Raw genomic sequence first — 12,794 nt, 5'->3', positions numbered from 1 at the left:
GGTAAAAAAAATAGTGCAGTAATCAAACAACAATGGCTTAAAGCAGAATGGATCATTTACAACTTGGTAAAATGAAATGGGAGCTGTTTCATTGCACTGCATTGTAGAAATTGATGTTGAATATCAGTGACCCTTCACTTAGAGTGAAGGCACTCTGTAAATGGAACCAAGACTTCATGGTGGTACAGCTCTGCATGTATTCTGCACAAATATTGTTTGCAGGATCTGGCTCTCAGTAACAACATTTGCCATTTAAATTGATTACAATTATCTACGTGTTTTTTTTTTTTCTTCTTTTTTTTTTTTCTTGCTTGCTCCTTTACTGTGCATTTCTTTTTAAAGTTTTTATTTCCATTCCAAAGGGAGCTTTGGTATAGTCTGGTATATGTTCTGGCTTTTGGTTTCATATGAGAGCCCTGCAAAGCATCCTACGATCACAGATGAAGAAAGAAGATACATAGAAGAAAGCATTGGAGAGAGTGCCAACCTCCTAGGTGCAATGGAAGTAAGAATATTACTCATACAATTATTTCCTATGAGATAGGAACAATGAAAATAACAAGCAAAAAAAAAAAAAAAAAAAAAAAAAAGAAACAAAAATGAACAAAAAATCCAATGTGCTACTTCTTTAAGACAGAAAAGCACATTTTGAACAATTTAACTTTTTTTTTCGGGTGGCGACAGGGGGAGATCTGAAATATGCTGATGGGTGGATATTGCTTCCTTGTGAAGAGAATACAGGTTTCAGAGGATCGCTCATAGAATTTATGCCTGGTCTTTCTCTCTTCCTACTCCAAAATATACAAAAGAGCTAGAGGTAAATCTAGAACTACATCTGTAATTGCAGATTTATTGAGACTTTTATACTACCCTGAGTTCAAATGGTTCATTTCCTTCCTATTTATCCCTTCTGAAGTGTTTTCATCTTCCTAGAAGTAAACTAGAGGAATAGCAGTACTTGGTGTTTACCGAGGTCCTCAGAACACCACAAAAACCAAACCTTTTCTACTGTACGTGTCATTCGCAAGAAAGACTGTAAGCTGCATTAGAGCATGCTAGTGGAGCCATAAGTACATCCCCCATTACAGTGCTGGAAGCATGCTATCAAGCCGCAGGAATATACCTCCATCCTCTTAGTCAAAACCTTTGATCCAGATTGAATAGGGAACTGGAAATATTACAGTCTTTTCTTTTTCTTGATAGCTGACATTTTTAAGTGTTCTTGAAGTAGTTTCTGGGTTGATAGTTAATAGGATTCAACAGTGGTCCCATTTGTACACCCATAAATGCTTTTGAAAATCTTATGTGAAACAAGTTATTCCAGTGAATGTTGGTGTAATTTTAGCAGGCCTTGGATATTTCTGTTTATTTTTTATTCTTGCTTTTAATTAAACATTTCTGGAAGTGATTAGTTTGTGTCATTAGTTGCTTCTAAAATACATAAACTGAAATTCTTTCTCAGCTTTCAACTGAGTGCAATTTGATAGGCATACAAAGTGTGGCACATATTTATCTACCGGGCCAGACTTCTTTGAATAAAAACCACTATTCAAGCAGTTTTCAGACACTCATCAGGGTCTGGATCCTGCACTTGTATCAACACAGATGGGCAGAACCCTGGGCTCACAGAGAGGTGCTGGGACTCAGCAGGATTGTAGTTCTGCCCATCTGTCATCTTTTCTCATTACCCAATTCATTTAAACATATAATAAAACAAAGCAAAAATACATTGACCAAACAGCTTCTGAGACCTGGTAAAAAAATATATATATATATATATCAGAATTCTGGGATTAAGATCTAGATGCTAAAATACATCCTTAAAATAAATGTGGATGAAATTCTGTACCGACAGTGTAAAACTGACTGCTGACTGCTGCAGCAACATTCTCTTTTAGAGACATAATTTTGGACTTCGTATCTTCATGTTACATGACTGATCTAACAGCACTTGTACATTTGTTTTGTGATATAGCTAAGTATCACTGAATTTCTCCACTTGTGTATTTCATAGTATTTTTTCCTCACTTATGTTTTTATATTATTTATGTGGATGCATGTAATTTAAGACAATTAAAGTCACTAGAATTCAATGAGTACATAAAGTCATGTGTATATGAACTTGTTGGAGTATAGGTAAAAATAACAAAGAGGAAAAGGGAGGATAGATATTTGGTAATGATCAAAATGCTGACTGGATCCCCTTTTTATATTTCAGAAATACAAAACTCCTTGGAGAAAATTTTTTACATCTATGCCAGTCTATGCAATAATTGTTGCAAACTTCTGTAGGAGCTGGACTTTTTACTTGCTGCTTATTAGTCAGCCTGCTTACTTTGAGGAAGTGTTTGGATTTGAAATAAGCAAGGTATGTAAGAATAATGTAAAAAAAAAAAAAAATTTATCGTAGCTAAGCAAATATCTGAGCAATATTTGTACTATTTATTGGGAAATGGAAAGGTAAGTGTTCTGCATCTTTACCACAGGCTTATAGGTCTCAAAAATGATCGCTCCAAGTTACTGTTCCCCTTACCAGCAGCTATGAGTGAATAACAGCAATGGCAAAGTACTGGATAGCGGAAGGTGAAGGCAGGATGGTGTTATTTAGAACCAACCCCCCCCCCCCTTGGGTCCTTACCCTTGCAATAAGCCCTTCAGTTGGGTTCTTGCAGCCAGATCAGGCAAGGTGTTCAAAGGTATAGAAAGACCCAGTGCACTTCTGTCTCTGACACTCCAGGGTTTGCAAGAAAGCTGTACAGAAATCTGTCCAAGTGCTTATGGTCTTCCAAGTGCACTTTGCAAAGCAGGGCCACTTAGTTTTAGGAAGGACAATGCACTCTATCACTGTTCAATGTCTCCCTTTAATGTGGTGAGAGCCACACCTGTGGTTTTTTTGTTTGTTTGTTTTTGTTTTTAATTAAGAGAAATAGATGATGCCAAATATGAGACCTAAATATGGTGCAATGTTCCCCATAATTCATATGCATTTTCAGTCAGCCCCTTCCTATGAATATGGACACATGCAAGCAAGCCTCAGAGGATACAGTAAGCTTTCTGCAAATGCTGATTTCCCTCTTCTGAAAGAGATGGTGGCTTGTGCTTTTGAGACACCCATATTCTTTTCATAGTCTTCTAGGAGGTATTGAGCCATGCTAAATTGTGATATGAGTGACAATTATAGCATTCTAGTAGCTACCAAAATGTTGCAGCAATACGGGGTATTGTCAAAATTATGTAATGCCATCCTGCATTTAAAGATGGGCTACAGATACAAAATTAATTTCTGGAAATACAGCTGTCAGAGCTAAGTGTATGAGCCCATTCTAGCATGTTAAAACACACAAACAAAAACAAAAATCAATCAATCAAACAAAACCCAACACCTTTAAAATGAGGCTCAAATTTGGTAATATCCCATCTTCAAAAACCAGAGTTGGACTGAACAGGTGTGCTGATTTAAGACCATTTTCTATATATAGCATAGCACCTGAGCATCAAAACCAAAGTGTAAATGATTCATAATTCCATTATGATGGTCAGTAAAATTTCAATTTCAGTATATTAATATTAATATTTCAGTCCAAAATTGTTACATTCTTATGTTTAATGATAAACATAACTTGATCTGCTATGCATGCAGTAAGAATGGTCACATGCTATCAATCTGGTCATTTTGTTCCACGAGATTTTTCTTAGAGTGTATTCAAAGAAATATGGAGCTTTGTAAATAACAGCAGCAAAGCCAATTTTCATCTTTCCATCTGCTGTGGACATGGATGCTGATAAATGAACAGTTATCATTTTCTCGGGAACACCCCACAGCAGCTAATTGCAATGCCATAGTTGCCTTGTAGTTATTATTTGGTTTACTGGGGGAAACACCTATTAAGATGAAGCTAGCTACCACCACACAGCCACCACGTATGTAAACTGCACTGAGATACACTATGTCACCACTTCAGTGGGAAAGCAAAGACCAGTTGTACTCTCTGTGTTCTCGTGAAGTCTGTCTGCTCTGCACACTGACGTAACTCAAGTCAGCCATCGGGCCTGACTGACACACTGTTCAGAAAGGAAACACGCAAAAGCCCTGGGTGTAAGCACATTTCCAGATATAGGCAGTAATCAGAATTCACCAGCAGAACAAAATGTCACGCCTCCAGAAGCAAACCATCTGCAAGGCAGTTCTGTTGACAGGAGATAGCAGGTGGCAGCTCGAGCTAGGCACTGCTTGGAAGGAATGGTCCTCAAATATATTCTTACAGCTTGGGACAGTCATCGCAGAATTGCTGTGTCTTAATTTGCTAATAAGCATAGCATTTTGTATATTGCCAATGGATATTTAGTGTATTATCATTTGCTATATACAGAATTTCTCAGACATGTCCTGTGCTCGTGTGGAATTTGCAGCTTATGGGCTGCTCAGAAATCAAAGGCAAACGGGCACTGCATGTGTGAGGGTGATCTACAGGGAATCTTTTGCAGACCTCACACGTCTGGACGTGTTAGATTTGCTGGGCAATTGCTGTGCCAAACCCATCACCAACAGAAATGTAGCAATTCAGTGAGACACATTTGGTCATAAATTTCCTGAAAAGGGAGGGCAGACAAGCTATAAGTTAGGGAAAAAATAAATAAAGCTATTAGTTTAAATCTAAACTATGAAAACAATCTATAACAATATAATCTATAATGAAGTGTCATGGCACCAAAGATTCTTAAAAAGTCCGACTGCCTTTTGGAAAATACAGAGGCAACGTAAAATCAACAGTTTTATTCACTTCATAAACCAAGTCAAGATTCTTAGTTTGAACACATTGTCTGAAATTGAAGAGAAACAATTAGCTAATTGCTGAATGCTTCTGAAAATGAAAAATTGGTATTTTCTTGCAGTTTTTACTCTGCTATTTCCTATTATTATTTTAGGTGGGTATCTTATCAGCTGTGCCGCATTTAGTGATGACAATTATTGTTCCCATTGGGGGACAAATTGCAGACTTTTTAAGAAGCAAACAGATTCTTTCAACCACTACTGTGAGAAAGATAATGAACTGCGGAGGTAAGCTTTCCTATTTGATTAGAAAAGTTTCTTGTACGGATGTAATATCTATACAGTAGACTGTATACAGTAAACAAACTGCATGGTTTTATGTACATATGACATAATCCTTTGTATAGTTTTTGTGTGTTATAGACGTGGTTACTAAATAAAAACAAACACATTTGTTCCTCTAATTTCAAAACAGATTTTTGATACTTAAAAAAGCATTTTGACTGTTAAAGGGGTAGATGAGCTCTTTTGGGGTAATTTGCTTACAAGCAGCTTCTTAAAGTGTCTTAGCTCCTCATCTGGACACCCTCTGACAACGAGCTGGGATCACCCATCTGACTTCTCAGAGGTTAACCTTACAAGAGCTGAATTGTGCCTCTGATGAGAACTTAAACATTCATAAGCTGGTTGGAGTGCTCTCATTAGTGCCAACCCAATTATGGTATTTGATTTGAGCTTAAAACTGGCAGGAAGCAATGATAAGCAAACAAACAATAAAATATGGATTACCTGACATAGCAAGAACACGTATCTTTTAGGGAGGAAAGAAATACCTGATTATATTGCACTCTGGGGTAACATTTGGCCTCTGTCTTCCTTTGAAATATTGTGATATCCTAAAGTCTGCAATATTTGAGGAGGAATTAAATCTGATGCCTGGTTTTCTTTACAATTTCTCAAGGTTTTGGTATGGAAGCAACTCTTCTTCTTGTGGTGGGATATTCTCACAGTAAAGGAGTGGCTATTTCATTCTTAGTACTTGCTGTAGGCTTTAGTGGATTCGCCATATCTGGTAAGATTATACTACTGTCATTAATTAATTAGATTATTTTAAGATATAAAACACCTCATTTGTTTTTTTATTCACTGACAATAGTTGAAAACGAACCTCAGAATTCCAAATATTACTTATGAACGTTACAAAGAAAAGACCAATATCACACCTTTTAGATTGGCTATTTTTGTTCAATTACTCAATCTTTTTCATATTCAGGGCAGCAAATTGAGCTTCCTTTTCAGTGAGGTGCTAATGTACACCATCGTTTTTTCTTAAAACTAAATGTGTACCACAAATGGATTCTTACTGTATGCTGATACCTAAATATATGTCTTTGTTTAGATATAGACCTTTACCCTTTTTTCACTGTCTATTATTTAATGTTTTGTTAGTACTGTAATTTTTTTACTATATTGGGGCCTAATTATTCACAAGTTTGTTTCTGATGTTAAAATCAGTTACTCCCATTTCCTGCTGCTATCTTACCCTTTTGCCTTTGCTTTTCCCAAATGCAAGTGAGCTGGCCTTCCTTTGTTTTCCCGCTGTGATCTTAGTATCCTCTCCCATGCTGGTTCCTTATGTCTAAAGCAGACTCTCTTTTCTTTTGTGCCAAACATCTAAACTCTCCTTAACCAAATCTGTCCCTAGTACCACATACCAGATCTGAAAGGTATCATGACTTTTCCATAGAACTTGATAAGTATGGTATTTTCTAACAGCTATCCATGTCTAAATGCCTGCCTTTTCTCTTTTATTTATGTTTTGATATCCAAAGATCTGGCTTCTGCTTTCACTTATTTAAGTGCTTATTTGAGGGATAATCAGTTTGGACACTTCATATAGAAGCAGACGTTTTTCCTAAGATAATTTGAATAGTCACTGCATAAATCTGAAGGGAATTAAGCTGTTGGAAATGCAAGGAAACAAATATTATAAGGATAATTAATAAATCATTTATAGATAGTCCCTTTTTTTCTCCTCTCATCTTACCACTCAAGAACAGAAGGGAATTAACTCCCTTCTGCTAGTTTGTGTGAAAGAAAAATGTGGCAACAGGAAATGAAAGTGGCACAAGCTAGAAGAAGAAATAACGTGTTATTTACACCACGAAAAGGTCATGAACAACAGTATGACAATATGAACCTTATCCCTGTCTAAATACATTCTGGGTTCTCTAAACAATCACTACTGGGATATTTTTAAAACCTCCAGTTTGGGGAATGAAATACATTTAGTATCCTTCTGTAACATTTTTTTTTTTTTTCAAAGACAAAAAAAAAATAGATGTTTAAGCATTGTAAAGCTTCTAGAGAAAAATAAATGCAATTAAACAGCTGAAATATGTCATATTACAATTTTCACGTGATAGCATTACTTTTCAGAACCAAAGTATTACTCTGGTTATGGTATGAACGTTTGCTGACTTTTGCTTTGCAGGATTCAATGTCAACCATTTAGACATTGCCCCAAGGTATGCCAGCATATTAATGGGGATTTCTAATGGAGTCGGGACCTTGTCTGGAATGGTATGCCCTATAATTGTTGGAGCAATGACAAAGAACAAGGTAAGTGGCAATACAGTTTTCAAATCTTCCAGTTCAATACTGTTAGCTTCAATAAAAAGACCTTTCCATAATACAACTTGCCAGAATATCTGAATTGCAGTCTGGGACCTCTAGGGGATAGCATCCTGGAACTTGCAAATTTGAAACATGCTGCACTCACTATATGCTCACAAGGTCAGTGCTTTTGTAGGCTGATGAATAGTGATTTTCAGGGGGAGACAGATGTAAGTAATTGGAAACTGGACACTTACATGTTTTAGTTTTGCTGACAATCACAACCTCAATCCCTAATTTAAGTCTCCTAGCTCAGAAGAGTTGGGTAAGCATAGGTCTGATTTAGCAACTTTCTTCTTTACAGACACGTGAAGAGTGGCAGTATGTCTTCCTCATTGCTGCTTTAGTTCATTATGGAGGTGTTATATTCTATGGCATATTTGCTTCAGGAGAGAAACAACCCTGGGCAGACCCCGAACAGACAAGTGAAGAGAAATGTGGCTTTATTCATGAAGATGAACTAGCTGAAGAGACAGGGGACATTACTCAGAATTATGTAAATTATGGTACCACCAAGTCCTATGGTGCTACAACCCAGGTCAACGGTGGCTGGCCTAATGGTTGGGAGAAAAAAGAGGAATTTGTACAACAGGAAGTACAAGACTCATACAACTACAAGGAAGGAGATTATTCATAACAACCCTAAATACTGGGTATATTTTGTAGTGTTTGTGATTAAATTCATTGTGATTGTTTGCACACAGAACTAAAATGTGGTATAAACATGTAAACACATATCAAACAGGAAGGTCTTACTGTAAAAAAAAAAAATCCATTAAAGTGCAATCTGTATGAGTTGTGACATGTCATCACTTTCATTAGGTTATATTTGTTCGATAAACATTAGAGTTTTAAGGGTTTACTGGTCAAAACTATAGGGGCAATTAGATACTTACAGTATACAAGAGCTAAAACTCATAACTAAGGATTAAAGCACAACTAAGCAACCAAGTTGGCACATCTAATGCTCTTTTTAGAAAGCCAAAATTACTTGATCATTAAAAATGCACTTATATATTTGTTACACTGTATTGAAAGAGATTGTGTTAAATACACGTTTACTAAGTGCAATGTAGGAATTGTGTGTTTAGTCTAAGACAAGAGCTTTCTTAAAGGAGAAAGGCTGAGTCCTAGGCATTTACAGGGGCTTGATCCAGTTCCTTTAAGTGTAATTGTATCAAGCCTAACAGAACAAATAGGGCATATTGTATGTTTATCGTGATTACATGCTGCAGGCTACTCTGTGATGAATAATGGAATTATTTAGGAGTTTTATACTGAATGTTCGGGCACAAGTTCTTATTTCTATTCTGCACAGATTCTTATGAAATTATAGGCCTTGTCATGTTCTTCCCTGCATTTATCAACTAATAAAAAAAATGCAACATTAAGTCTGAACTTTCATGCAGACTTGTCAAATCCCTTTATCAAAAATAAGCTTTATTATTCTTTTCTTTGCAGTATATTCCAACTTTGTACTGGTGTCTTTAGAGAGAAAAAAATAACACAATATAAAGTAGAAAAAGATATAGTCTTGTAGAAAATTCCAAAGAGAAATTTACTATGAGCAAGTAGCCCTATGAAAAAGGATGTATTTGTTTTGCAGAATATTTTGAAGCCAATAGAAGAAACAGAGAATAATTTAACCCTTATTCTTCCCTTAATAGCATTCATATTTTTACACATCGTGCCACAGTTATATACATAGATATAAGTTTATTGAAGATACTGTAATTATAGAAAATGTTGCTATTTTAGAAATCCCTGAAATAAATAAAAAAATGTATTTGTCTTTCAATTAAAACTAATAATAATGGACATTGAATATAAACTCACAAACCAAAGTGGCAAATAACTAGTGTTGGGTTGAAAGAAGCCAACAAGCATCACGCTTGTCTTTTTAGCATAACTCAACGGTGACTGCAACATTAGTGTACCAAGCAATAAGTGCAATGCATTATGAAGTGCATAATCTTCTAGTCTATATATTAACCTTCATTTAGCTTGTTGTATATATTTGGGGTTGTTGGGATTAAACCAAACCGAACCAAACTGAAGTTAGCAGCACCAGACCACTTCTTAATACTCTAAAATGACAACAACGATCCATTTCTTAATTCAATCAAATGATTATTATTGTATGTAATAATCCATTCTGGATTCTTGGTCTGTTCATTGTATCGTGCTAGTGATTGGAAACCCTGCTACCGCAATATACAACTTGAGGATTGTTTCTTCTCCTTTTTCTTTTTTTTTTTTTTAATGCAAATCATACCTTGACCTTAAGAAAAAAATATTTTGCTTTGTGCCTCAAAGTGATGTAAAATGTGATCATAGCTTTTGCTGTGTTTAATGAAAAAGATGTGGACTGTGTCACTTTTGTTGCTGCAAAAAGTGTTAATAAAATGCTCTATTTATCCTTTTATATAAAAAGGACCGTTGTAGTTCCTTGTGATTTTTTTTAGATGTTCTCTAATACCAATGACTAAAATTATATTCACTGAAGAACAAATTCTGCTATCAACAGAGAGACACTACCTTACACCTCAGCTAGGCATGATGCTGGATACCCAGCGTTCTGCACTGCCTGCTCTCTCCTCCACCTGCGCACAGATACACAGTGGGAGAGGCACCTGATGCCGGCTCCCATTCCTCCCCACTAAGGATGGCTGCAGCAGGTGTGAAGGAGAAAGGAGCAGGAGGATCAGTGAGCCAGGCAATGCCACGCAACTGGGAAAAACAGACTGCTCCATGTTAGCTGGAGGGCTGCCGTGGGTCAGCGCTCTCTGAAGCAAATGGGGGGCTAACACGGACTGCTGATTTGGAGTTTGCCTCCTCTCCTCCCCCTGCAACAAGGCTTCTTAACTGAAACATAACGTTGCTTTCTGTCCACCTTACAGAACTTGGTGAAATTCAACAAATGCTACGTTAAAAATAAATCTTCTAATGACATTTTCACTGTTCAGTAATTCTCCTGCACCCAGCAGAAGAATGTAGAAGCATCGACCTGCACAGAAGGCTGCAAACACCAGCTAGAGCAGAGGTGGGCCGAGTGCTTTGCACTGGTAGGCGAGTTGTCACGAGACGCAGGCCAGGTAATCCCAGCGTTACCGCTAATTGTTCGGATGGACTGCTGTGATGTTGTCGTGGCAACATCCCGAAAGAGTCCAAAGTGGGATAAATAGGGGCTGCAGAAGTACTCTTGTGCTTATTGCACCAAGCGGACAGCTCAGAAAATGAAAACTAATTAACAAAATTAAAATAAATTTGTCTTAATTTTTGGTCTAATCTTACAGGCTCTCTGTCTTTTAGAATTGTCTCAACAGGTTCCTTTCATTAAGAACAGGCAATTTTTCTTCTTATTAGCTTGACACCTTTTAATTACCTTGAGCCAAGGAAAGACTTTAGTCAGGCACTACACCCTGCACTGTTCTGCCATGCACACTTCCATGGGAACTCAACAACTGCTTTACCTAATAGAACTGAGAGGTTGAGGGCAAATTTTGATTGAAATACTCAGATTTTTTTTTTTTTTTTTTTTTATATATTAATGAAAGAAAGTGTTTTGCAATCCTTTTTAGCAAGTTTTCATGAAAAATATTTGTGATGTTGATCTACTTGAAGTTTAGCCACTTGGCTCTTCTGTCTTCTGAAAACGCATCCTCTCTCATGGTTTGTTTTCTTCTTCCCTTTATTTTAAATGCTACACCCCTTCTAAGATTCTCCACATTCTCTTCTAGCTCTCTGCTTCTGCTCTGACTCTTTTACTTCCTCTCTAAAGGGAAGACAGAAGGACATGGAGCATGCCAGATTTTAAGGTTTTTACTTCACAGATTTCCACTCATGGAAAAATACAGGAATCAATCATCAGGAACATGACTGTGAAAGAAAGCAGGGAAATGGAGAAACTATTGTATTTCTCACAAAGGATGATTAAGTGAAGACAAGGAGCAACAGTTAGAGATGGGTTAGGGAAAAGGAGAATTGAGTAGACATGGTCCTTTGTCTTAACTCCTGAATTTCTTCTCAGTAAATACGCCTATGCTTCTCCTTTACTACTTCCTATTTATAGAGTAGCATTGCTAAAAAATAACTTTAAGCCTCTTCTGATCTGTGCCCTTTCTGCCCAGAGGCTTCTCTTCTGCACTCAGGTTCAAAGACTAGCTCTGCAGATGCACTGCACATGTAAGAGGCAGTGTCCCTCTTTTGGAACTCTTTCTAGGTCAAATCACCCATGTTTATCAATCAGACTGTAGGATCAGGGTTCACAGTCACTTTTTTGTCTCATCCTGTCATCTGTTTCTGTTCTGTTTCGCTCTCTGGTACCTTGTACTCATTATGTTGGAAAAAAAAAAAAAAAAAAAAAAAAGGGCAAAGTAATCTTTACTCACGTTTCTCACATTTTTATCAGTCAGTTATCTTCTCTAAGTGAAGAATCATAACTTAAAGGAAAGACAGAATCCTGGCTCCATTAAAATCATTAGAAAATCTGAGTTTAGATGGGTTAGAATATCACCTTGAATGTTCACCTTTACGTCCTCAAAACATTTCAGGTAGATATTATCACTTAACTAGTGACAATATTTTAAATATCTGAATCCACGTTGGTCAGATCCCTTCTGTTAACATATACTCTCTCTCGCAGAGATAAAGCTATCATAAAATGCTCTTTGCTTTCAGAAGTGATCATGAAATTCAATGGACCCAATTTCATAAAAACACTTTTCTATGGGGAAAAAGAAAGCCTCAAGGTAAAGGTTGAATAACAGCGACAAAAGAATATCTGCAAATTTGAATGAAGTCCTCTTTCAGCATGAAGCTAGGAATAGGAATGAATGTGGAAGTCAGAATAAATGTCACAGTTCAAAGCTGTACTGTTTGAAAGATAACATCACAGTCTTAGTTGCTGTCTCTGAAAGATAAAATGTTTTGTTCCTTTTACGATAAGCTGTGAAAGAGTTTGAAGGCTAGTCTAAGTCTTAAGCACTTAACAGCAGATGCTTTTGTTCTTATTTTGATTTTGTCTACATTTTTTGCTCGAATAATTTTCATTGCACTGGGAGATTTAAGAGTAAATAATCAAAGGACCTAGAACTAAAATGAGATATTTTAATTTTAGTTGGATATCTATGTATATCCCCTCTGATCTAATTAAGGTGCCTGATTTTGCTATTCTAGCTTTGCTTAACACTTTTTTACGCTATAATCCAAAGCATGGCAAAGAACAAAATGTGTTAGATGGGTGCATATGTACAACTGTACAACTACTAAAGCCTATGCAATCAGTTATATTGAGGTCAAGCCCTCTGACAGTATCTTGCATGTTTGAGAACTGACGGTACAAATG

General features: G+C 36.6%; 1 protein-coding gene and 1 long non-coding RNA gene across 3 annotated transcripts in view; one reads left to right on the top strand and one right to left on the bottom strand.

Annotated features, from left to right (window-relative positions):
- The window catches only part of SLC17A6 (solute carrier family 17 member 6), a 33,555-nt gene extending 23,672 nt beyond the window's left edge, over positions 1–9,883 (top strand). Inside the window, exons 7-12 of the mRNA XM_084520787.1 lie at positions 363–505; positions 2,219–2,368; positions 4,927–5,059; positions 5,733–5,843; positions 7,266–7,393; positions 7,752–9,883. Of these exons, the coding sequence (XP_084376913.1) occupies positions 363–505; positions 2,219–2,368; positions 4,927–5,059; positions 5,733–5,843; positions 7,266–7,393; positions 7,752–8,084 (998 nt within the window). The 3' untranslated portion in view covers positions 8,085–9,883. The remainder of the gene's footprint in view (positions 1–362; positions 506–2,218; positions 2,369–4,926; positions 5,060–5,732; positions 5,844–7,265; positions 7,394–7,751) is intronic.
- LOC311437469 overlaps positions 1–12,794 on the bottom strand; it is a 317,804-nt gene that overhangs the window by 261,446 nt on the left and 43,564 nt on the right. The gene's annotated exons all lie outside the window — the stretch shown is intronic.

This window comes from Aythya ferina (assembly GCF_964211825.1).
Source record: "Aythya ferina genome assembly, chromosome: 5".
Classification (NCBI taxonomy): Eukaryota; Metazoa; Chordata; class Aves; order Anseriformes; family Anatidae; genus Aythya; species Aythya ferina.
This window is presented reverse-complemented; position numbering and strand designations above follow the sequence as displayed.